This window comes from Elephas maximus, chromosome 14, assembly GCF_024166365.1.
Source record: "Elephas maximus indicus isolate mEleMax1 chromosome 14, mEleMax1 primary haplotype, whole genome shotgun sequence".
Taxonomy (NCBI): Eukaryota; Metazoa; Chordata; class Mammalia; order Proboscidea; family Elephantidae; genus Elephas; species Elephas maximus.
In genome coordinates, this window is record NC_064832.1 from 21,244,892 (window position 1) to 21,271,568 (window position 26,677).

Here is a 26,677-nt window from a genome sequence, read left to right on the forward strand (position 1 = left end):
CTGACTGCCAGGGACTGACACTGCCCAGTGGGCTTCTGACCCATCTGCACAGAGGTGGTGCTGAGCCCTGGAGAGTGGTTGTGTAAGGGATGGAAATCCAGGCTGCGAGGAATTCAGGCAAAAGGGTTAGAAGGATTGTGTTCTTCTTTCTGAAATTTACCCATATATTCACTCTACATCTTTAGTGTGGGCTGAAATCTAAGCGAGCACAACAGTTTTGACCAATTTTTTCCTTCCCAAGCCCAAAATAGCTTTAAGCAGGAAAAGGGCAGGATGACTACTATCCCAATTCTATATTCCTGTTAATAATCAGATCCGTGTTATTGGAGAGAAAAGAGCATTGCCCCAAATAAAACATTTTGTCGAGAATAAGTAAGGCTGCCTAAGGAACCAATCTGAGAATGGTTGGGTGCTTACTATGAAGGTACTTTTTTCGGGAGGGAGGGACTGAGGGTGGGGGCGGGGGGGTAGAAAACCTTTTTTAAAAGGAATCATATAGGGTCACTATGAGTCGGAATCGACTCGACGGCGCTGGGTTTGGTTTTTTTTTTGGTACTCACTATGAAAGGGCACAAACACAAGGGGGCAGGAACAGCTCAGGCTCTGGCTTCGAAACCGACTGACTGAAGCAGATCGACCTTATTTTAGCTCGCCCTCCGGCTATTAATCAATTCTCCTGGCACGCAAAGAAACGTGATACTGACAAGTGGGCTTAGTTTGTACTTGGTCTAATTACCGCCCGGAGAACAGGAACGCCTCTGATGTAAACTACCTTAACCGCGGCGCCCCGGACAGCCTGGGGCCACTTTCCCTGCGACTTACTCCTCAGCGCGAGTCTCGCGATTCTGCCCACGCATCCCAAATGCCCCCTTTCCTTTTACTCGGGGAACTTTGGTGGCACAGGAGGGGCTGGTTAAAAACTCGCCACCCTGAGGACTGTGCCCATTGTCATTTCCGAGGACGGGGCGGCAGGAAGGGGGTGCAACCTGCTCTTGTTGGGCTTTTAATTCCAGTTTTCTTTTGCAAATATGCCCCAGAGACGCCCGCACACTGCTCTGGGTTTCCACTCAAACTCAGGCGACCTTGCGTTTCCTTTTCCCCACCGGTTTGCAGGCTTCCGTGAAAAATGACCACCCCTGCGTGGGATTCCACTGAATCGGGGAGGGGAGGTTTACAACGAGGAATCCCCTTTCGCCGGCCATTGAAGGGTTGGCTACTGCCCAGGCGGCGACTTCTGGATCCCCTGAGGGACCCCCAGCAGCCTCCGGCCAAGGTGACAGCCCCCGGCTGACTCTGGCTCGCTTCTAGAACAACCTGTTGCGCCTTTCCTCTTCTCCCTGCCGGCGGTTTCCCCGCCTTGGCTCTAAATGCTGATTGGCAGAAATCGTTACCCAACCCTCGACTCCGGGCCTCCTCCCGAGACCGACGATTGGTCCCTGGGAGGGCTGGAGCCCGAGGGTGCAAGGGGAGGGATTTCCCTCAAAGGGCAGGGTCCCAGGACCCGGGAAAGAAGAGGGGAGGGACTCAGTTGCAAAGCGTCTGAATCCGTAGGGGAGGAGCCCGGTAGCCTCCCGGGCGGCAGCTCCAGCCCAGACCGCGCCGCGCAACTTTCCCGTCCTTTTGGCGCCGCCCGGGCTACCGGAGGACCCCGCAGGCGGCGTGTGGAGTCTGGGTACTTCCCGGAGTGTCTTGCTCCCTGCCAAGGGACTGACCTTGCACGCTCGAATGCGGATCTGTCCGAGCCCAAACCCCCGTACTATGCATACAGCCGGGACCTCCGGGAGCGCCTCCCGCGCGTGCGGGGAAGCCAAGCGCACCAGCCTGCAGCCAATGCCTCCTCCGCTGCCCCGACTGCTGCTGCTGCTGCTGCTGCTCCTGTCACTGGTAAGCCGCGTCATGGCACAGCCTGCGGCCCCCAGCCGGGCGTTGCTGTCCCCAGATCTCGCGGAGGCTGTGGGGGTCCCCGCCAATGAAGCCATAGTGCTGGCGAACCGCGGGCTCCGGGTGCCCTTCGGCCGGGACGTCTGGCTGGATCCGCTGCACGACCTGGTGCTGCAGGTGCAGCCGGGGGATCGCTGCGCGTTGACCGTGCTAGACAACGACGCGTTGGCCCAGCGGCCCGGCCGTTTGAGTCCCAAACGCTTTCCTTGCGACTTCGGCCCTGGCGAGGTGCGCTACTCTCACCTGGGAGCGCGCAGCCCGTCGCGGGATCGTGTCCGACTGCAGTTGCGCTATGACGCTCCTGGAGGGGCGGTGGTGCTGCCACTGGTGTTGGAGGTGGAGGTGGTCTTCACCCAGCTGGAGGTTGTGACTCGGAACTTGCCCCTCGTCGTGGAGGAGCTGCTGGGGACCAGCAACGCCCTGGACGCCGGGAGCCTGGAGTTCGCCTACGAGCCCGAAACGGAGGAATGCCGCGTGGGCATCCTGTCGGGCCTGAGCGTGCTGCCTCGCTATGGGGAACTCCTCCACTACCCGCAGGTCCCGGGCCGGGCCAGCGAGGCGAGTTCCTTGGAGCCTCTCCTGATGGACTGCAAAGCTTTCCAGGAGCTAGGCGTGCGCTATCGCCACACAGCCGCCAGTCGCTCCCCAAATAGAGACTGGGTTCCCATGGTGGTGGAGCTGCGCTCCCGGGGGTCTCCTGTGGGCAACCCTGCTTTGAAACGTGAGCACTTCCAGGTGCTGGTGAGGATCCGAGGGGGGACCGAGAACACCGCCCCCAAACCCAGTTTTGTGGCTATGATGATGATGGAGGTGGACCAGTTTGTACTGACTGCCCTGACCCCAGACATGCTGGCAGCTGAGGATGCTGAGTCTACGCCTGAGCTTCTGGTCTTCAACCTCACCTCTCCATTCCAGCCTGGCCAGGGCTTCCTGGTGAGTACGGATGACCGCAGCCTGCCGCTCTCCTCCTTCACTCAGCGGGATCTCAGCCTCCTGAAGATCGCCTACCAGCCGCCTTCTGAGGATTCTAACCAGGAGCGTCTCTTTGAATTGGAGCTGGAGGTGGTGGACCCTGAAGGAGCGGCCTCGGACCCTTTTTCCTTCGTGGTCGTGGTGAAGCCCATGAACACACTGGCACCAGTGGTCACCCGGAACACTGGTCTCGTTCTCTACGAGGGCCAGTCTCGGCCCCTAACAGGCCCTGAAGGCAATGGGCCACAAAACTTGGTCATCAGCGATGAGGATGACCTAGAGGCAGTGCGGCTGGAGGTGGTTGCTGGGCTCCGGCATGGTCGTCTCATTCTTTTAGGTGCCTCCGGTGGTGACTCTGTCCCCAAGACCTTTACTGTGGCCGAGCTGGCAGCCGGCCAGGTGGTCTACCAGCATTATGACAGAGATGGCTCACTGAGTGACAATCTGGTGCTTCGAATGGTAGATGGAGGAGGTAAGCACCAGGTGCAGTTCCTGTTCCCCATCACCTTAGTGCCGGTGGATGACCAGCCACCTGTCCTCAATGCTAACACAGGGCTGACACTGGCAGAGGGGGAAACGGTGCCCATCCTGCCCCTCGCTCTGAGTGCAACGGACATGGACTCAGATGACTCTCTGCTGGTTTTTGTGCTGGAGCCACCCCACCCAGCTACAGGGCACCTGCTTCTTCGCCAGACTCACCCTCCCCAGGAGGAGGCGGAGGAGGAGCGCAGCAAGGACACTTGGAAAAAGAGGGGGATGTTCTATGAGCGCACAGTGACAAAGTGGCAGCAGCAGGACATAGTGGAAGGCAAGTTGTTCTACAGGCACTCTGGGCCCCACAGACCTGGGCCAGTCATGGACCAGCTCGTGTTCAGAGTCCGAGATAACCACGACCCCCCTAATCAGTCGGGGCTACAGAGGTTCCTGATACGCATTCATCCTGTGGATCGCCTACCCCCAGAGCTGGGCAGTGGGTGTCCCCTCCGGATGGTGGTGCAAGAATCCCAGCTGACACCACTGAGGAAGAAGTGGCTTCGATACACCGACCTGGACACAGATGACCGAGAACTGCATTATACAGTGACCCAGCCACCCATGGACACAGATGAAAACCACTCTCCAGCCCCTCTGGGAACCTTGGTCCTGGCTGACAACCCCTCAGTCATAGTGACCCATTTTTCCCAAGCCCAGATCAACCACCATAAAATTGCTTACAGGCCCCCAGATCAAGAACTGGGAGTGGCTGCCCGAGTGGCCCAGTTCCAGTTCCAAGTGGAGGACCAAGTTGGAAATGTGGCTCCAGGCACCTTCACACTTTATTTGCAGCCAGTGGACAACCAGCCACCTGAGATCCTCAACACAGGCTTCATGATTCAGGAGAAGGGCCACCACGTCCTGAGCGAGACTGAGTTGCATGCGACTGATGTGGACACTGATGTGGCCCACATCTCTTTTACTCTCACACAGGCTCCCAAGCATGGCCACATGGGAGTGTCTGGACAGAGACTGCATGTGGGTGGGATCTTCTACTTGGAGGATATCAAGCAGGGCCGGATTTCCTACACCCATAATGGGGACGAGTCTCTGAATGATAGCTGTTCCTTGGAAGTCAGTGACAGACACCATGTGGTGCCCATTACTATAAGAGTGAATGTCCGGCCAGTGGACGATGAGATGCCCATACTGAGCCTTCCTGCTGGCACACTGGGGTCCTATCTAGATGTTTTGGAAAATGGGGCTACTGAAATCACTGCCAGTGTTATCAAGGGGACCGATGAGGACACTGATGATTTAATGTTGACTTTCCTCTTGGAAGACCCACCCTTGTATGGGGAAATCCTGGTCAATGGAGCCCCTGCAGAGCAGTTTACCCAAAGGGACATCTTGGAGGGGTCTGTTGCCTATGCTCACACTAGTGGTGAGATAGGCCTGTTGCCCAAAGAGGACTCTTTTAACCTGAGTCTGTCAGATATGTCTCAAGAATGGAGAATAGGTGGTAATACTATCCAGGGAGTTTCTGTGTGGGTGACCATCCTCCCTGTTGATAACCACGCTCCAGAAGTTTCGGTGGGTGAACGGTTTATTGTAATGGAAGGTGAAAAAAGTGTTATAACCTCGACACACATAAGTGCTGAAGATATCGATTCCCTGAAAGATGACATCTTGTGCACTATAGTTATCCAGCCTACCTCAGGTTATGTTGAAAACATTTCTCCAGCACCAGGCTCTGAGAAATCAAGAGCAGGAATTGCCATCAGTGCCTTCACCCTGAAAGATCTCAGGCAGGGTCACATTAACTATGTCCAGAGTATCCATAAAGGGGTGGAGCCTGTGGAAGACCGATTTATATTTCGTTGTTCTGATGGTATTAATTTTTCAGACAGACATTTTTTCCCCATTGTTATCATTCCCACCAATGATGAACAGCCAGAGATGTTTATGAGAGAATTTATGGTGATGGAAGGCATGAGTCTGGTGATAGACACCCCCATCCTCAATGCTGCTGATGCTGACATACCCCCAGATGACTTAACTTTCACTATTACTCAATTTCCCACTCATGGTCACATCATGAACCAGATAATAAATGGTACGGTTTTGGTTGAAAGTTTCACCTTGGACCAGATAATAGAGAGTTCCAGCATTATTTATGAACATGATGACTCAGAGACCCAGGAAGACAGCTTTGTGATTAAACTCATAGATGGCAAGCATTCTGTGGAAAAGATGGTTCCCATTATGGTTATCCCTGTTGATGATGAGACCCCTAGAATGACTGTAAATAATGGACTAGAGATAGAAATTGGGCAGACCAAAATCATCAACAACAAGGTATTAATGGCCACTGATTTGGATTCTGAAGACAAATCCTTAGTTTATATTATTCGTTATGGTCCAGGACATGGCTTATTACAGAAACAAAAACCTACAGGTACCTTTGAAAATATCACATTGGGCATGAACTTTACCCAGGATGAAGTGGACAGAAACCTAATTCGGTATGTCCATTTTGGGCAAGAGGGCATCCGGGACCTAATTAAATTTGATGTGACTGATGGAATCAATGCCCTCATAGATCGCTATTTTTATGTATCTGTTGGCAGCATTGACATTGTCTTCCCTGATGTGGTGAGTAAGGGAGTGTCTTTGAAAGAAGGTGGTAAAGTCACCCTCACCACGGACCTACTGAGCACAAGTGACTTGAACAGTCCTGATGAAAACCTAGTTTTTACCATCACCAGGGCTCCCATGAGAGGTCGCTTAGAGAGCACAGATCAACCTGGGGTGCCCATCTCGTCTTTCACTCAGCTCCAACTTGCTGGCAACAAAATCTACTACATCCACACAGCCGCGGATGAGGTGAAGATGGACAGTTTTGAGTTTCAAGTCACTGATGGACGTAACCCTGTCTTCCGGACATTCCGTATCTCCATTAGTGATGTGGACAACAAAAAGCCCGTGGTCACCATCCACAGCCTGGTTGTCAGTGAAAGTGAAAACAAGCTGATCACTCCTTTTGAACTCACTGTTGAAGACAGAGATACTCCTGACAAGCTCCTGACATTCACCGTCACTCAGGTGCCTGTTCATGGCCATCTCCTGTTCAACAATACCAGACCTGTCATGTTTTTTACTAAACAAGAACTGAATGAAAACTTAATTAGCTACAAACATGATGGCACTGAGTCAAGTGAAGATAGCTTCTCCTTCACAGTGACCGATGGCACCCATACGGACTTCTACGTATTTCCTGACACGGTATTTGAAACCAGGAGACCCCAAGTGATGAGGATCCAGGTCTTAGCTGTTGACAATAGTGCACCCCAAATTGCAGTGAATAAAGGTGCCTCTACACTTCGTACTCTAGCCACTGGCCATTTGGGGTGCATGATCACAAGCAAAATATTGAAAGTGGAGGACAGAGACAGTGTACATGTTTCTCTGAGGTTTATTGTGACAGAGGCCCCTCGGCATGGATATCTCTTCAACCTGGGCAAAGGCAACCACAGCGTCACTCAGTTTACACAAGGTACGATTTACTTATAGCCAAATGACACTCCAGGTCTTATTTTCTGAAGATATGGCTGTCACTGACAACCTCAGAAGTACAGTGTCAAATTAGGATCCAAGGGAAGGGAAGAGGAGGGAGAAGAAGGAAGGGAAGGGAAGGGAAGAGGAGAGAGAAGAAAGAGAAGGGGAGGGGAGGAGAAGGGAGGAGAAGGCGGGGGGAAGGGAAAAACCCAGGGACTCACTTTCCTGGGAAAATAACTCCCTTCTCACCATTTGTCCCATTGTAGTGACATTCATTAGAGGGAGCATCCATGTATTTTGGTAGTGGAAAGATAAGCTCCTAAAGCAAGACTCAGCTTTGGTGAATTAAACAGCCCTGCTCCACTTTTCACCCCTATCACCTGAGCATCCTCCGTTTGTGTGCTGTAGATCTTCTCGGAAGCATCTTTAACCCCTTAGGGAGAGAGAGAGAGGAAAAAAAAGAAAAGAAACCAAACCCATTGCCACTGAGTTGATTCCAACTCATAGCGACCCCACAGGCCAGAGTAGAACTGCCCCATGGAGCTTCCAAGGAACGGCTGGTAGATTCGAACTGCCAACCTTTTGGTTAGCAGCCATAACTCTTAGCCACTTTGAGAGGTGCTATCTAAATACTATGATTTCGCATTATTCTTATGATTATCAATTACTTTCTCAAAAAAGAGCCTTCAAATGTACTTCACTTTGGCTAGTTTTTGAGAGCATCTTTCTGGTTACCGTAATGGTTGCTAGCAACTTTGTAACTAGGAGAACAAGATTTATTTATATTTATATAAACAGTATTTGTAGATTCTTTTAATGGTTTTTTACTATTTCATGACAGGAAAACAACTATCCAATGACATAAGAGGTAAACACCTGTCTAGAGTTAAAACAATTATGTTTCTAGGACTCTTCACATACAAACATGAGAGAATATGCTTAGTGATGTATCAAAAGGCAAGATGTTCGTCATCAAAATAGACTTCCACTTAATTTTGGAGAACTGGAGATATGTAACAAGGGTAACCAGTGAAAGAGGAGATTGACTCATTAGTTCAAAGCTCTTTCCATCCTGCCCAAAACACAATAACAAACCCCTCTTACCTCAAGTATCTGCATGTGTTCCTTAGGCTGTAGGGTTTTTCTAACCTGGATTTCCTTTGTGTGTGGACAGTGTGAGACAAGAAGGGCAGGTGACCTATGCAGAGTTTCTCAGTGAGGGGAGGGCGAAGCCAATTAAGCATGTTGGCTTGGGAATGAGGGCCCTGTTCTCTAGAAGCTGAGACTTTTGCTACAAAGGGCCTTGGGTTGCCTTCATGGAAATCTCACCATGTCAGAATGGAAACTGGATCTATCCCTGTGGGCTCCATGGTTAGAGACAGAGTTGATCCCTGGGACATCCCCACGGGGTGTTCTTTTCTACAGCAGTGTTGATCTCTGAGATAACAAACATGGGTGTATCCAAATGTAGTGTCAAAGTGAACTACTTCCCTGTTTTAGATGCTGGCAAGTCTCCCCCCACTCCAGCCTCCTGATTCTTGGCTGAAAGCCTGAATATATCCTAGGGCCTGCAGGGACAGGAAAACCTCAGAGTGCCAAGTGTCATGCAGACCAGCAGGAGACTTTCTGTGAAGGCTTTTCCTAGGACAGCAACACCATGCTATGTTAGACTGGTTACTTTTGACGAAAGTGAAGCAGATGAAAAGAATATATTAGAGGAGAGAAAATGTTATTTCCAGTCACTTTCTCTGACCTGAAAAAATAATTGACTTTGGACACTACAAAATGAATTATTTGGGTGAGGATGAGTGAATTATTTAACTTCAATTATATATGACCAAACCCGCAGCTCAAAATATTGGAATATTATTTCCTAAATACTAAACTCAAAGTTACGCTATTTCATTACAGGCGGTTGCTCTGTCTCTCACTGACTTTGACCCACCATAATATCTGTCTGTGATTGTTTGTAAACATGGTAGTTGTAAGTTTATTATAAAAAGTGAAGATAAGTTTTTCAGGTTACCTTTTTAAAGTAAATTATCAAATTCCAATAAGAATCCAAATAATGACTAGGAAAATTGTTGATATTTCACTGGACAGCCTCAGTTGAGCAAGTTGAGGCTGATGTTTGGATTGTAGCAGGTATTATGGAGATCAGATAAGTGAGAGAAACGGAGAAGGCCCCACTGACAGCTGCCAAGGCAGCTTTTAGGAAGGGAAATCAAAGCAGTGTCTGGAGCGTGGACTGTGCTGCTTTTTCACGTGCTGCTTTGTTTCCGTTTCATGAAGGGGTAAACTAAACTATATTTTGACGGATTGTTCAGTGAATTATCAATGAAACACATGTGGCCAGAAAAGATTATTCTCAAACTGATAGAACAAACGGTCCTGTCATTCTCGTTATTAGCCACCATCAAGTTGGTCTCAACTCATGGTGACCCCGTACACAGTGGACCAAAGTGCTGCCTGGTCCTCAGCCATCCCTGTGACAGGTTGCTGATTGAACTGTTGTGATCCACAGAGTTTTCATTGGCTGACTTTTGGGAGTAGATCACCAGGCCTTTCTTCCTAGTCTGTGTTAGTCTGGAAACTGCACTCAACCCGATCAGTATCACAGCAACACGCAAGCCTCCAAGAACAGACGGGTGGTGGCTGCACGTGAGGTCACTTGATGATAACTGAACCTGAGTCTCCCTTGTGGGAGGGGAGAATACCACTGAACCCCCAGTGCCCCCGAATGCTCCCTGTTGTTGTCGTTAGTTGCTGTTGAGTCGACTGACGTGTGACGACCCTGTGTGTGTACGGTAGAACTGCGTTCCATAGGATTTTCAAGGCTGTGACACTTCAGAAGCAGATAGCCAGGCCTGTCTTTCAAGGTACTTCTTGGTGAGTTCGAACTATCAACCTCTTGTCTAGTGGTCGAGCTCTTAACTGTTTGAACCACCCAGAGACTCCAGGATGAAATTAGTTCATTTCTAAAACTCATTAAATTTCATTATTATGAAAAGTTAGAGTTTATAAATTGTGGAAATTATTTAGTTATTTCCAACTTCAGCTCTTCCCCAAGGTGCCCCTGCATGCCTGACTCCAGGTCTAAGTCACTCATGTCAAGTATCTGGGTTTTTTTCTCTGTAATAAATATGTAATGATACCTCGTGGGGGATAATTTATAAAGCACTTTGAGGAGAGCAAGAATTTCCCCAAAGAGGTTGAACCAGGGCAGGGTTACTAGGTATGTTAATAAATTTAGAATCAAAACAAGCCATGGACTGATTGTGATTGTGTAGATAACCTGGAATAAATGTAATGCATGTTTAACAATGAAGAAAATCTAGTGAATTCTTAGATGTTTTCTTAAAGAAGGTAACATTTCATCCATTTGGTTTTTATCTTCCTGGTACCTCTGTGCCTTAAAGTGAATGTTTACATATATTTATGGTACTTTTATAGCATTTTTAGAGGTATCTGTAGAATAGAACAACAGTTGTAAAGAAGTCCTTACTTACCTGAGATTAAAAACAAACGTGTGTCTCCTTTTTGATCCATAGATTATTAACAGAATTATAGGGAAAAAGAAAGGAATTTAGTTTGTTCCAACCAATCAATGTTGCCCTAACTTGGAAGGAAAATTTGATGCTTCAGGATCACATAATTGCATTTGTGTTTTTACTTTAAAAAAAAAAAAAGTTCTTAAAATGGAAGTGGTAATTTATTTCAATGAACTTCTAAATACTGCAGTTTTTGCTGTGGATTTATTGTGCTGTTTTCTACATAGTAGGGCTTTAGATTTTTCTTTTAAAGTGAGAGGAGGGATGGGAGAGTTGGGGATGGGTCTGTCCCTCATGACCAGAGGTCACTGTCCTCCTGCTAAGGATGCTTCGTCAGACCGGCGTTCGCTTGCTGCTCCTTGCTGGTAAGGTTGTAAGAGTTGAGAGATGCAGGAGTCAACAGGCCAAGAGCTGCGCAGGGGCTTCCCGGGACTCCTTACGCATTCAGGAACATCAGGTACAAAGTAGGACGGGCTGCTAAGGGAGAACGAGAGATCTTAGATTCCACCTCCCAGTACCTCTGTTAGCAGGAAGACACCATTGACTGTTGAAGGACCCTGAGTGGTGCACACAGTTTGTGATTGACTGCTAACCTAAAGGTTGGCGGTTTGAACCCACCCAATGGTGCTTCATTGTTGTTGTTAGTTACCAGTTGTGCTCCATATGGTTTTTAAGGCTGTGACTTTTGGAAGCAGATTTCCAGGACACTCTTCACAGGCTCCAGTCTTTTGGCTAGTAGTCGGGTACTGAACTGTTTATGCCACCCAGGGACTCCGTAAGATTACAGCCAAGAAAATCCTATGGAGAAATTCTACTCTGTAATGCATGAGGTTGCCATGAGTTGGGAGCCGACTTGACGGCAGCTAACAACCACCACCACCATCAGCTATTTTACCTTTCAAAACTGTATGAGCCAGAACAGAGGGTAAGAGTCACCTCCATAAAGCGGAGCTGTAGAAATTCATGGAGTAAGCTATCAATCCCAATGCCCTGTATCATTTGAGATTATTCTTTAATAAATGCATTTTCTGAGCTAGAGTGCCTTTAAACTCCACAGCATGAACTCTTAGAAGAAGGAACAACCAGAGAACACACTAGATAAACAATGTTACATACCGTTGTTTAAGCTGTTTGTAGCTATGATCTCGATTTTATGTAGCTTTGGATGTAACTACTCACTTATTGGCCCAGATCAGACAACAATCTCTTTGTGAGTGAGCATCATAGAACAGAATATTTGTTTCATTATGTTGTCTGTGTGGCATTATTAAGGAGAAGATTTGGTAAAATGGGTGAATTCATTTTTAACAATACTGAAAGCAAATCTATGCAAAAGGATCTGACAGACTAGAAAGCAACATACGAAGCATTTCTGAGGCGATGTAAACCTGTTGTTACTATGAATAAAGGCTGCAGCTTCTCTGAGTTGTTTTGCTTCAAGTTCTCTCTGATATTGGGTCATGATAGTTATTTTAATCTGTGGGATTTATTTATTTTTAATCTCAGCAATTTTTTCTTTCAAACCTTGAAGAACTTAAAAGCAGCCAACTCTACCACAAGAGGTAAGAGCTACCCCTCTTCCTCAAAGGCCAGTCCTACAAAGAGGCAAAGGGCGTGATTTTAGAAGTGCCAGGAAATCTGCCAGGCCTCAAAATATCTCCTTTTCCACCTGTCAGGGTGGCTGGCGTTTCACATTTAGATAGTCACTACTTTGGTGCATGAACATGCAAATACCATGGGGAGGGACCACACCTTGCTATTATTATAATTTAGCTCTTTGTGTTTATCTGTGTAAGGAATCAGATTTCCCCGGGACAGCTGAAATCAAGGGGCCTGGAGATACGAGAAACAAGATAGCACTGCTTCTCTTAGGAGGGGAAGGTATCATAAATATGGATACAGAAAGGAAGAGCTCATGGGATTTACCATAAATAATTAGTCACCAGCTTTGTCCTAGTGATTAATCATCCTGCCCTTTGGTTATTTTCTAGCTGACATTGATGACATGAAAATATGCTACGTCTTAAGAGAAGGGGCTAATGCCACAAGTGATACGTTTCATTTTATAGTTGAAGATAGTGGTGAGTATTCCACTCTCCTGTTCGCGTAAACAAGGAGAGCCATTCCTATTGGTTGGTCTTTGACAACTTCATTACAAGGAATCCGTATCAAGTATTATTTTATTCTCACCTGAATTTATACCGAGTGGATTTGGGATTTGTTATACAAAATTTTATAGCCTCAATGTGACACAGTTCTACTCTGCAAAGACTAAAGATAAGTGTTCTAGCGATATTATGATTATTCTGTCTTATGATTTATAAAGCACTAAAAAGAAACATCTGTATAAATAGGATCCCCATGTCCAGTTGTTCAGATTATCCACTGCATAAGAGCGCCTGCCTGAGGCAATAAGAGGATGCTGGAATTCGGCCCCAGCTCCTCACAAGCTCTGTGCCCACCAGGGTGCTTCAGCTGAAGTGGTGACTTTTTCTAATTTGCATCCAAATGCTGGTAGGTAATGATTTGCATGCACCAAGAAATCAGTTTTAAATAAATGTACATTTTATCTCACCAATATCAGTATTTCTAATGATTTTCTTAGTTTGGGGGATTTTGTGACTTAGTCTAGCTAAAATTTTCTTGATGAAGTTTGAAGAACCCTATAGAGAATGGGATATGACTTGTGGTCTAAATCTCTTCAGCATCATTTTTGACATTGCTCTTTCAAAGCCCTGACTCTCCAGTCACGCTTTTTAGCCCCTGACTACTTCTCTTCCTAATCTATAGCCAAGGGGAGAGATGGCCATTTCTCGATGGATCACAAAATCTTTTTTCTCTTCTGGTCCACACAGAAGAAAATCTCAGACTCTCAGGAAGTGTGTGTACAGAGCACAGGACGCGGAGAGTGCGTGTGAGAGAGAACAGAGAGAGAGAAGTGATTCAGCTCAGAGTGTTTCCTTATGCTGCCTTTTTAAAAGCCACATTATTATGGCAGTTATCTCCAAAAACTGCATCCTCACCCTCTCTATTTCTGAAGTAATAAAAGCATTTGTTTAAAATATCGTGGACAAATGTTCACAGCTCAGAAAAATGACATCAGTTGGGTGGGTGCCAGAGAGGCAAAAAAGTACATTGACGTAGGTTCAGCATATTTGATTTGTGCTATAAATCAAAGGTTTAGTAAATCTAACTCCTTTATTTTTATAGTAACCAAATCATAGTTAAGTATTCTACATATTGATAAAAGGAATCTTAGTATAAAACAGAGTTCTAAGAAAGAAACCAGCTTGTAAAACTTAATTATCTGCTTTTTGAATCCTGCTGCTCAGATGAGAAATTCTACTGTAAGTAAACTTTAGAGTTAGATCCTAAAATAATTCAAATCTGTGTGGCATATCACAAATTAAGGTCTGAATTACCGATTCAAGACACCGTACTTACTTTTCTCTCAGAATAACTGAATAAACTTCAATAGAAAAGGTATGATTTTCTTTTAAATTACAAGAAACTCAAAATTCAATGTGTGCAATTATCCTAAAACAAATAAAACCTATACATTTTTTATGTTTTGCTTTTTGTTCATTATTTAACAAAGAGAGAGTGAGAGAGAGGCAGCATATAGTGTATTATTGTCCACATACCTTCCCGGGTGGAATGGCAGCATTTCCTTTGAAGCTTTGGACAGCATTATGCGGTATCATGTTTCAGAGCATTACCTGAGGATTGACGATGGGTTTATTTTCGGATTCGCTGAAAATGTGCCTGTGCCTTTAAAGATTGTCTTGGAGTTTGTGGAAATAAGGAATAAATCATTTCAGGAGCATTCGTTTCACGTGAGAGAAAAACTGAAAAGATAATTGCTTTTTAACCTCCTTCTCCCCACTCACATGAAGTATTCCTTGGGGGGCCCTGGAAGATTCCAGCAAACTGCCTGTTGAACAGAATTTACATTAATTCCCCTGATGTAAGAAAACTTCGCTTTGCCAGAATAAGCACATTAGAGACCTGGAAGATTAAAAACAAAAATAAAAAAGGCCACATGTGTACTTTGAAATTGTTTCACCCTGATTCTTATTTATTTGTTTTTTTTTTAGGATTGTTACATTGCCTTTTAAAATATTCTAACATTTGAATAAGAAGTACAATATTGTCTAAACTTACAGAGTATTTGAAATTAAATCCTGCTCTCTGGAAAGTGCAAGGTATTTTGCCAAATATAAATGTTTACAATATTTGTAGTAAAAAGAAAAAAAAAAGACATCATTCCTTTCTGTAAAAATAAGATTGATACCTAAGAATTTTGAGTTTTTGTGTGATCCAACTAGTAATAAGGTCAGTCATTTAACCAGAATACATTCTAGAAAAGAATCTAATTTGTGGACTATAATATAAGCATTTAGGATTCCCTTAGCAGTGCAGGTGGCTAAGTGGTCAGTTACTAACTGAAATGTTGGCCATTTGAATCCCTCAGAGGTGCCTTCAAAGGAAGGCTTGGCAATCTATTTCCAAAAGGTCACAGCCATTAAAACCCTATGGAGCAAGCGGTTCAGGGGTTGCCATGAGTCAGGATCAGCTACATGGCAACTGGTTTGGTTTTTAATATGAATGTTTACCTTTAAAATATTTAAATTTAACAATGTAAACATCATGTGATAGACAACAGTTTGTGAGGCCACACTTAACTTTTGACAGCTCTCAAAGGTATGTATGTCTCAGGAATTATGTTAGGTCCTTGAATCCTACAAGCAGGCATTACTGTCATTGTTCAGTTATGAAAACCCAAACCAAATCTGCTGCCATTGAGTCGATTCTGACTCGTAGTGACCCTGTAGGACAGAATAGAACTGGCTTGTAGGCTTTCTAAAGAGCGGTTGGTGGATTTGAATGCTGATCTTTTTTGATTAGCAGCCCGAGTGCTCAACCCCTGCACCACCAGGCCTCTGTGTTCAGTTAGAGGGGTCTAAGTCTCTGAGAAGCTAGGTAACTTCCCCAGTGCGTCCTGCAGGAAGTGAGAGCTCTCTCAGGAGCTCTGCCCTTCATCTCGTGACGGCAGACATCTTGGGACCTGTGAGCTTTGCTCCTGACATCAGCTGTAGGGACTTACCATAATCTACTTTATACAATGATAGTACGTATACCCATGAACCATCCCCATGAAGTACATGAAATGGTTCCAGATTTCACATCTGGGAAACAAGTCAAGGCACCGTGGAGGAAAATTGAGAGCTCTCTACTCTCAATTCTCTTTCCGGTCCACTAAGTTCACTAAATTCACCTTGTTCAAATCACCAAGACTGGCTGCAGGGCAGTAACTTTCTATGGAAATTACTGAGACGAACAATCCTTGGAGAACCTTAAAAATAAAATGTAACTTTTAATCTCAGGGATCAAGAATGAAAGAGGAGGTTGAGGAGAACAGAAGCCTAAAACCTCTTGTTTCAGATTTAATTCTGTTACTATAGGAACATGGCTGGCCACAGGATTCTTCATTATGATGTAGTAAAGGATTAGTGACCATTCACCACTAATGCAATAGTGCTGAGGACAGTGTTATGACTTTTTGGGTTTGGAGAGTTTGGGGCTATTACTAAATGGAAGTAATGAACAGTACACTATTGAACACTAGATATTTAACTATATTCTGGTTAAATCTCATCTCACAGGATCCTACTGTGTTCAAACTTAATAAATTTTGGTTGATATAGCACATGTGTAAACACACACAGATACTTGTTTCTTAGGGCTCTTTCAGTACGACCTTAAACCTACATGGTTTATTGTTATGTAATTTTGCCTTCATAGCATCCCTATGGGTTTGGTAGACCACTTAGTATTATTCCTATTTGAGTTATAGGACCGGTAACTGACCTGCTTCAGTTGCACAACCAGACAGCTAGAGGCTGAGTTGAATCCCAGATTCTTTCCCCAGTGATAGCTTCTATACTATTTAGAGTAGCATACTAGGGGGAAAATCTCTTGAATTTCTCTGGGTTCTCCAGACCAAGTATTTAGGAATGTTTAATAGGTGAAAATGAAATCAGAGTAGGATCTACTGATGTTGTCTTTACTTGCATAGAATTGGCTCTGACTCATGGTAACCCCACGTATAACAGAATGGGACGTTGTCTGGGCCTATGCCATCTTCATGGCCATTGGTATGTTTGAGTCTGTTGTTATGGCTATTGTGTGAATCTATTTCATTGAGGGTTTTCCTGGTTTTCATGGACCCTCTACTTTAACAAATACAACGTCCTTTTTTAGTGATTGGTCTTTCCTGATGACATGTCCAAAATAAGCAAGCCAAAGTCTCGCTATCCTTGCTTCTAAGGAGCATTCTGGTTGTATTTTGTTTAAGACTGACTTATTCATTCTTCTGGCAATTCACGGTGTATTCAATATTCTTTGCCAACACCACAACTCAAATGCACCCACTCTTCTTCTGTCTTCCTTTTTCATTGTCCAGCTTAGGGTCTGCTCATAAGGTAGACAAGAAGATTTTCTCTTCTAGAGTGTGAATTTTTATTTTAAATTTCTTTACGGTCATAAAAACAAAAACCAAACCTGTTGCCTTTGAGTTGATTTTGACTCAGTGACCCTACAGGACAGAGTAGAACTGCCCCATAGGGTTTCCAAGGAGAGGCTGGTGGATTCCAACTGTCGACCTTTTGGTTAGCAACCATAGCTCTTAACCACTGCACCAACAAGGACCCACATAGTGTCCTAAAATTTGTAATACTCTTCCATGGGCCCTAGGGTGATTTTTCAAACTATTATTTAGCAATGAAATATGAAATTGGATTGTTAATGAAAAGCATAAAAATGTTACATCAGAATAGTCCATCCATCCAGGTATTCTGGGGCCAAATAACATATGTGAATCTAATTACAGTCTACACAGTCGAGCTCTGAAGTTTGGAAATGTACTCCAGTTATCTGTGGCTTCATCTAACAATCTCTGATATATAGTAGTCATCTATGGATTTATCTAAAGCTTCTTTCATTTATTTTGGTTTGTGAAGGAGTCACTCCTGGATTTAACAAAATTACCATTTCTTTTTGTTTTCAGTCTTTATATCTTCATGAGTATAACTTATTATGTGATAGTAGTAAAAAAAAAATAGTAGTAGAGACTGGGAAATGCATACTCCTTTGAGAATTGTTTCTTTGAATTCTAATTTTAGATCTAAACAAACCCATTGTCCTCAAGTCAATTCTGACTCACAATGACCATTTAGGACAGGGTAGAACTGCTCCACAGGGTTTCCAAGGAGCAGCTGGTGGATTCAAACTTCAGACCTTTTGGTTAGCAGCCAAGCTCTTAACCCACTGCACTATGAGGGTTTTATGGGGGGAGGTGGAAGCGTGTGTTCTTGTTATCACCTTCATAGTCGAATATATTTTTATCTGATTTGTTCTTTGCCTTCAACTCTGTAAGTGATTCTAATGTGAACGTGCTTCCGTCCTCTTAATTTCTTCTCCAAGGAACTCGTGTAGCTCTGTATTATGATGTGAAAGCCAATCTCATGTAACTATTCCAGGTATGTCCCACCCTCAACTTTAGTGACCGTTAAGCACTCTTCAATGCCCGGCTCAAATGTCAGTTCCTCTCCAATGTTGCTCTCCACATCATGATGGCAAAATTAGTCATGCTGTCTTTTGTTCTTCTACTCATACCTTTTTTTTTTACTGTAAGAATGTTGTATTACAGTTATTTGTTAACATGAAGACCTCATGAGAGAGAAAGAACCCTTCACATTAAAAAAAAAAGTGTCATTAATCCTGGTACTCCAGTGCCTACTGAGGGTTGAGCATATGCTAATACTTAAATATGAAAATGAAGGAATGGGTAAATGGGAAAATGTTGTTGTTAGGTGCCATCCCTGTTTTACACAAGGATCCATTAAGTGATAGTCTAAGAAAAGCTCCTATAAACAATTCCATTGGACCCTTTGCATTCTTTTAGAACATTCTTTTATCCTAGCATTAATACAAATCCCTGAGGCACCAAGAAAGATTTTTAGTAAAGCTTTCACATTTTCAACACATGAAGCCAACTGCTATGAAAATTCCTTTGAAACTTTCAATGAAACACTTAACGTTGATGAGATTCACAGTAAACACCAGGCTGGAGCTCAAGTTAGTCATAAAGAATTCCTTTCAGAAAAGAAGTGAAATCAGTATATTGTAAAAACAATTATACAATTTAAAATTGAAAGGAAAATAGATATTTTCGATGAGCCACTAAAATTTTGCAGCTAGCACAGCTACCTGAAGTATTTTTAGTTACCACAATGTTTTTCCTCATGTGATATAACATTAGAGGTGGAAAAGTAGAAAGCTATAGCATAAAAATATTGCTGGTCCTCATTAAAAAGTCACTGTGTACATTTTTGCCAGTTTTTAAAATGTATTTGGTTTCAAGTTTCAAAGCTTCAGCATTGGGTCTGAGATGTTTCTTGATAGGCATAATGAAGCATTAGGATATGGAGCCATCTGGCTTGACATCATGAGCAGGAGCCCTACTTCTTTCTTCATTAGGAAAACTGGTTTGCTGTTTCCTCATTTGAACTCTCACGTGACCTGCAGTCTCAGAAAGTCAGCTCTGCCTACTTGTTTTTGGCAGCAGAACTAGGGCATCAGACATGGTATCTGCATTTGGCCATTACAGTGTATCTGGGCAGACATTTTTTGCTGCTGTCTACGATTATGTCTTTTGGTGTCCAATTTTCCATCCACTAGAATCCTTAATTCACAAGCTATTGAAAGATATATAGAGCATCTTGACAAAGCAGAAGAAGCTGCAAAGTCATTTCTGTGTATGAAATGTTAGTTAAGATCCAGGCTTTCGGATTTTAAATTCGTATCTGACAGTGGAACACTCACATATGGGAAGACTGGAAGTTCCTCATTTTCAATAGAAGGAACACAGCTTTTGCTTGAAGACCAGTAATTGTGAGGTTTAAGGCAATTACTGATAAATAGTTTGAATTCAAAGTAAGGGCTGGAAAAATGTAAATAAGCACAGTAAGTAGGAAAACGAGGTCTGAGTACAAGCATTAAAAGATTATACAGACATATTCAGCTTAGAAAAAAAAAAAAGCAGGAATTCTTGGCAATAAAAGTAATTGCTAGTGACATGAGAACCAGAAGAAAGATACCAGTGCTTGGGAGTTATAATAATACAGTGAGGTAATGTCAGGCACTGATACAAGTATTTTTGGTCTGTAAAAAAGCCCAAGATCTATCAGAACACAGGTCCTGGGAGGGGTGTTGGTGCTGTAGTTAAATGTTTGTAAGCCCTTCTTTATTCATTGAACGGTTCAAAATAGTTCAAGTCATCAAGGTCTTTCTATGACAAATGCCTGCTTTTAAAGCATGACTCTCTAAGGTACCCATACTATGTCCGTGAAAAAATTTATGCCTCTGAAATTGGAATGTAGACACTGCCTTTTATCAGTTATTGTTCTTTGGGTTCATTACACAACTATAAAGCACATGTATGTACTTTTTATTGAATTTAGTCCAGAGGGAACTTCCCTTATTAAAACCTTGGCTGAGTACGAGCCCTTATTGCACACATATCTAGAGGTCTACCATGCATCCATGTTTCCTCTCAGGGCAGTGAGAGCCACTTCTTAAAAAGAAGTTGTGATAGGTGATCAGATACCATCGTCTCAAATCTTGTATTTATTTCTGGTATTACATAACTCAGTAAAATACCATTTCATCTCCTCACCTTTCTTGGCGTGGATGGCAGAAATAGAAGGTGGTATCCAACGGTCAATTTTATGATGGTAATTAGTGTTATTCTATATCTGCTAGAACATAGGAGAAAGCAACAGAGTCAGAGTGCAATATAAGAGAAGGAACTAGAGTTCTACAGTTAGATTGGTATGCTAAAAAGAGATCTATTCATTTATTTAAGTTATCCAGTGAATATTTTTGAAGCACTGGCTATGTTTTGGTGTCTGTGAAAACAATGATGAACATATAGTCCTGATCTTTAGCCTGAGATTTTGATAGGTAAGGGAGATAAAACAGTGGGCAAATAAATCATTTATAAATTATTTAAGGCATTATGGAGGTTATAATTAAACATGAGATAGGGCTGCAGCCGCCAGCAAATACCTCTGAAAGGTGGTATTTAAGTGTAGATTTAGGATGAGGTGAAGCTGCCACAGAAAGAAGAGAAGAAAAAATGATGCAGGTAGAGGGAACAGCATGTGTGAAGGTGCTGAGCCTGTGTGTTCAGGTCCCTGAAGAGTACAGGCGTGCCGGAGCCTAGTGAAGAAACTGGAGAATGGCATGATGTGAGGCTGGAGAAAGAGGCCAGGCTGGAGGAGGAGGCCAGAGCGAGAGCGTGCAGGGCTTGTACACTCATGTAAGTGACTTAGATTTTGTTCTAAGTGAAAAGGAAACCCATTGAATAGTTTTACTGCAAGGATGAAACAGTTTAGAGAATCAGTGGGAGGGCAATGAGGAAAACAGAGACTAATATGGGGCTGGTGCAGTGGTGAAAGACGGATGGGATATGGGAAGAAAAGGATAGGCTTGGTGTAATTGTCTATATAAATCTATAGGATTTATTGATAGATTGTGTTATGGGGTAAGGAAAAAGGACTGAATTACAATTCCTGGTTTCTTGGCATGCAGAGTGGTGGTGCCATTTATTGAATTAGAAAAGACCATGTTGTTGTTAGGTGCCTTCCAGCCAGCTCCCACTCACGGTGACCTTATATACAACAGACCAAAACACTGCTCATTCCTGCATCAGCCTCACAATTGCCAGCATGTTTGTCCATTGTCATGGCCATTGTGCCAATCCATCTCTCTAATAATCTTCCTTGCCCTCGCTGGTCCTCTGCTTCACCAAACATGATGTTCTCTTCCAGCAATTGATCACTCCTGATGGTGTATCCAAAGCAAGTGAGCTGGACAGTGTCCTGTCGTGAGCCTTAAGGTTTTCACTGGCCAGCTTTCAGAAGTAGATCACCAGGCCTTTTTTCCTAGTCTGTCTTAGACTGGAAGCTTCACTGGAACCAGTCTACCACGGATGACCCTACTGGTATTTGAAATACCAGTGACATAGCTTCCAGCATTACAGCAACATGCAAGCCACCACAGAACAACACTCTGACAGACGGGTGGGGAAGACACCATAGGGGAATAGATAGGTTTAAGGGAGGAATTGAGAGATCCATTTTGAACATGTAAATTATGAGACATCTTAGTTGTTCGAAATGTGTGTACTGGAAACCCAGCCTCTTGACCCTGCTTATCTCCTTTCCATTGTAGTCAGGAGCACAGCCTTTGGAGTTAGATCTGGACCCATATTGGTTCTGTCCCTTGAAATAACTGGGTGGTGTTATCCAGAGCCAAGTACTGAAACTTTTTTAGCCTCAGTTTCATTTGTAAAATGGGGATAATAATAGTATAAGCAAGATATGCAAGGAAATAAGGTCATTGATGTAGCATAGCTCCTGCCCCGTAGTAGTGGCTGCCCCGTAGTGGTGGCTGCCCCATAGTAACAGCTGCGTAGGTAACAGCTGGTCCTGCAGACGCTGTTCCTCGTGCTCTGAGGGACTCCAGCTTTTCTTCTTCTTTCTCTTGTCGTCGTCTCTCTCTCTCTTTCTGTTTTCTTTCCCCTTCCCTTCCCTTCCCTCTGCTCTGCTCTCTTCTATTTTTTTTCTTTCTTTCCACTTCCTCCCTCCCCGCCCCCCCTGCCCCGGCCTGTCTCCCAGCAGCTGTCTGAGGCTTATCTGGTTTTGATGGAGAGATGGGGGACATTCAGGGATGGAAAGTGGAAAGGTGATGAGTACCTCTGTGATGCTGAGGTGAAAGGCTAAGAATGCTGGCAAAGTTACTTCGCAGTTTGTAAGATGGTCAACTGAGATTTTCTTAAAAAAAAAAAAAAAAGTGATCAAGAGTTTTTTTCCCTGTCATCAGAAGCCAGAAAGACAGAACAATGTATATCTGCAGTAGGTATCAGTTTACATGCTTTATTTCTCCTTTTTAACCACTCCAATTATAAATTTTACAGGTTCAAAGGTTAAATATAGTAACCTGCTTTTCAAAGTTAAGCACTCCAAAACATCTGGGTTTAGCAAATATGAGATTCAAAGCATACCTTTTATTTCAAGTCTCTTACACTCTGAGCCACAACACTCTGACAACATTAATAAAATACTGTGCTTATTCAGGCCTTGGGATCACATAAATAACTTAGTATATATCAGGTGCTGTAATTGCCCTAGCTGGCCGATGCCCCATGTAGTCAATATTTTGAAGAAAAAAGCAATTACATAATTGTATCTTTGAGAAAACTAGTAAATTTAGGTAATAAGAAAAGCATTTTCCTTGACATTCTCCACTGAGGTCTTTGGAAAATAAGTGGTGTGGATGGATATTTATTCCTCCTAATGTGTTTCATGGAGGTCCTGGTGCTGCAAACGATTACTATGCTTGGCTGCAAACAGAAAGGTTGGAGGTTCAAGTCCACCCACAGGTACCTTGGAAGAAAGGCCTGGCAATCTACTTCCAAAAAATCAGCCATTGAAAACCCTGTGGAGCATTGTTCTACTCATGGCATTGCCATGAGTCCGAGTCAACCAGAAGGCAGCAGGTAACATGTTCCTTGAGAAGCTGGATGTTGCTTTGTGCAAATGCTTTGTTGTAAACAGGTATTTACTGATTGCATATAATGAAAATTTAAATTCTTATTTTTTGTGATATTAGAGGAAAACAGTCTGCTTTTTAAAATCTTGTACATTTAATGTGATTACAAATAATTACTTGACAATATATGAATTTTAGTTACAGCCACAAAAACAAACTATCTACCTGACAAGTATCACAGCGATGTGCCCCTGCAGTCTGTCAGTAAAATGAAGGGACAAGTCTCATACCTAACCCTGATTGTAAATAAGAAAAAATAAGATCCGTTGACGTTTAATTTTGTGCCGAGTGATGAATGTGTGGACCACACATGCACAAATAAGGCGTCGGTATTTTTGTTCTTACTTGTGTAGATTGGTTTCATGTTGTACGTTTCCTAAGAGCAAAACTGTTTAAATGTGGGGAAAAATTGTTTTCCTTAACATTCTATTTTAGAATGGTTAATGTAAATTTACTAAGATTATTAATATGGTTCTGCCCCTAAGAATCCAAAAATCAATTGCCTAGAGCTATATATAAGCGAATTTTTCATTAAGGGAATACACCATCTTAAGTAAACAGTGTACTTCAGATGGTTTACATTTAGAATTCTTACATTGTTGTTAGGGTAGAAGTGTCCAGAATGAATTATTCAATTATGACCGAAAAAAAAAAAAAGAAAACTAAGCCAGTTGCCATCAAGGCAATTCTGATTCATGGCGACCCCATGTGTGGCAGAGTAGAACTGTGCTCCATAGGGTTTTCTTTGGGTTAACTGTGCCACCCAGGGTTGCCTTATGACTAAATCTATTGCCGTCAAGTCGTTTTCAGCTCATAGCAACCCTATAGGACAAGGAGTGGCTGGTGGAGTTGAACTGCTGACCTTTTGGTTAGCAGCCGTTGCTCACCACAGCTCTTAACCACTGCACCACCAGGGCTAAGTACTATTTAATATAAAAGCCACTCTTTTGCAATGGGCATTCTTTGCAACAACAAAAAAAAATGCTCTTTGTACTGAGAAATCAAAAGAAAAAAATTAGTAGAATAATTAAAAAATATAGCTGTAATTATATATATATGTCTAGTTTTCAATTTAGAACTGTTTTTTTTTATTCATGTTAATTTTTAATTAAACTTGGAAAATAGCACCCTTCATGATATCTTTTCATGGAGGTACCAGGCCATGGCTCCCTTTTTCTTCCAAGAGAGCTCTGACTGCATTCTTCCAGCCTGAGCAAGCAGAGGCCCCTGCTCTCAGTTCTCTCCTGACTTCCTCAGTGCAGACAGGCTTCATCATTTCATCAGGAATGCCCGCCTGCTGCCCTGAGCTCCACTCAGAGGGCTGTGAGAAGCATGAGCTGAGGACACTGAAAATAGGCTTTCAAGCCTAGCTCAAGAGAGCCACTTCAGAAATTGAACATAAAGATGAGAAACAGGTCGGTAACTTCAGAAATTGCGGAGACTGAGAAAAACCATTTTGTCTTCCCATAATTGTTCTCTTGCTTTAACTTGTTTTTTGCAGAAGTAGCCCAAATTTAAGCGTATTGCATCATTGCTATGGAACTAAGAGAAGTAGTCTCAGGGACAAATAACCCAATAAGCAAAGTACTCACGGGCTTGGTACCAATCTGTGGAACCCTGGTGACGTAGCTATTAAGAGCTTGGGCTACTAATCAAAAGGCCAGCAGTTTGAATCCACCAGCTGCTCCTTGGAAGCGCTATGGGGTAGTCCTACCCTGCCCTATAGGGTCACTTTGAGTCGAAATTGACTCGACAGCAACAGGTTTTTTTTGATCTACCTATATGTCATGGATTGAATTCTGTCCCCGCAAAAATATGTGTCAACTTGGTTAGACCATGAGTCCCAGTATTGTGTGGTTGTCCTCCATTTTGTGATTGTAATTTTATGCTAAAGAAGATTAGGGTGGGATTGTAACACCACCCTTTCTCAGGTCACCTCCCTAATCCAAAGTAATGGGAGCTTCCCTGGGGTGGGGCCTGCACCACTTTTTACCTCTCAAGAGATAAAAAGGAAAGGGCAGCAAGCAGAGAGTGGGGGACCTCATACCACCAAGAAAGCAGCACCAGGAGCAGAGGGCGTCCTTTTTGTCTGGGGTCCCTGTGCCTGAGAAGCTCCTTGACTATGAGAAGAATTGAGGACGAGGACCTTCCTCCAGAGCTGACAGAGAGAGAAAGCCTTTCCTTGGAGCTGACGCCCTGAATTTGGACTTGTAACCTACTAGACTGTGAGAAAATAAAACTTCTCTTTGTTAAAGCCTTTCCCTTGTGGTATTTCTGTTATGGCAGCACCAGATGACTAAGACACTGTATAACCACACACATATTTTTGTTTGTTATCACTGTTGTTGTAAAATTGTATTTGCTGTAAAATTGTATGTATTATAGCATTTACCAAAATCATCTCTTTTTCTTGTGTACTTCTTAGTGCCATCATTTACTTTAGTGAAGTTGTGCAGATTTCACCCATATTGGGTACTGCCTTTCCCATCACCAAAAATAACAAGTATCTACTATTTGAAAGTTATTCCCCCCCCTTTCCCTGATAGCCTCCAAAGAACATTCCTTTCTGTATGTGTTCCTATTCTTGTCTTTTTACAAAAGTGAGATCATACAATATTTGTCCTTTTGTGATTGACTTATTTCACTCAGTATTATGTCCTCCAGATTCATGCGTGTTTCACGGACTCGTCATTTTTCTTTGTAGTTGCATAATATCCCATTGTATGTATGTACCACAATTTGCTTACACACTCGTCCACTGATGGGCACTTAGATTGTTTCCATCATTTTGCTGTTGTGAATAATGCTGCAATGAACATAGGTGTGCATGCTATTAGATCTCTAGGGTATATAACTAGGAGTGGGATTGCTAGGTCAGAAGGCAACTCTAATTCTAGCTTTCTAAGGAAATGCCATGCTGTTTTCCATAGTGGCTGTACCATTTTACAATCCCACAGGCACTTTATAGGAGTTCCAATCTCCCCACGACCTCGCCAGCATTTGATGTTTTGTTTTCTTGATCAGTGCCTTCTTTGCAGAGGCAAAATGATATCCACTGTAGTTTTGATTTGCATCTTTATAATGGCTAACTTAATTGTGCTCATGAGGAACCTGTACATAGATCAAGAGGCAGTTGTTCGAACAGAACGAGGGGATACTGATTGGTTTAAAGTCAGAAAAAGTGTGCATCAGGGTTGTATCCTTTCACCATACTTATTCAGTCTGTATATTAAGCAAATATCTGAGAAGCTGGACTATATCAAGAATAACGGGGTACCAGAATTGGAGGAAGACTCACTAACAACCTGTGTTATGCAGATGACACAACCTTGCTTGCTGAAAGTGAAGAGGACTTGAAGCTCTTACTGGTGGAGATCAAAGACCGCAGCCTTCAGTATGGATTACACCTCAACATAAAAAAAAAACCCAACATAAAGGAAACAAAAAATCCTCACAACTGGACCAATGAGCAACATCATGATAATCTGAGAAAACATTATAGT

The 26,677-nt window shown here is 43.3% G+C and overlaps 1 protein-coding gene across 1 annotated transcript in view; it reads left to right on the forward strand.

The window, feature by feature from the left end:
* The first annotated feature begins 1,529 nt into the window (after positions 1-1,529).
* Positions 1,530-26,677, forward strand: part of FREM2 (FRAS1 related extracellular matrix 2) — a 302,074-nt gene continuing 276,926 nt past the window's right edge. The window contains exons 1-2 of the mRNA XM_049853354.1: positions 1,530-6,943; positions 12,488-12,577. Coding sequence (XP_049709311.1) covers positions 1,726-6,943; positions 12,488-12,577 — 5,308 coding nt within the window. The 5' untranslated portion in view covers positions 1,530-1,725. The remainder of the gene's footprint in view (positions 6,944-12,487; positions 12,578-26,677) is intronic.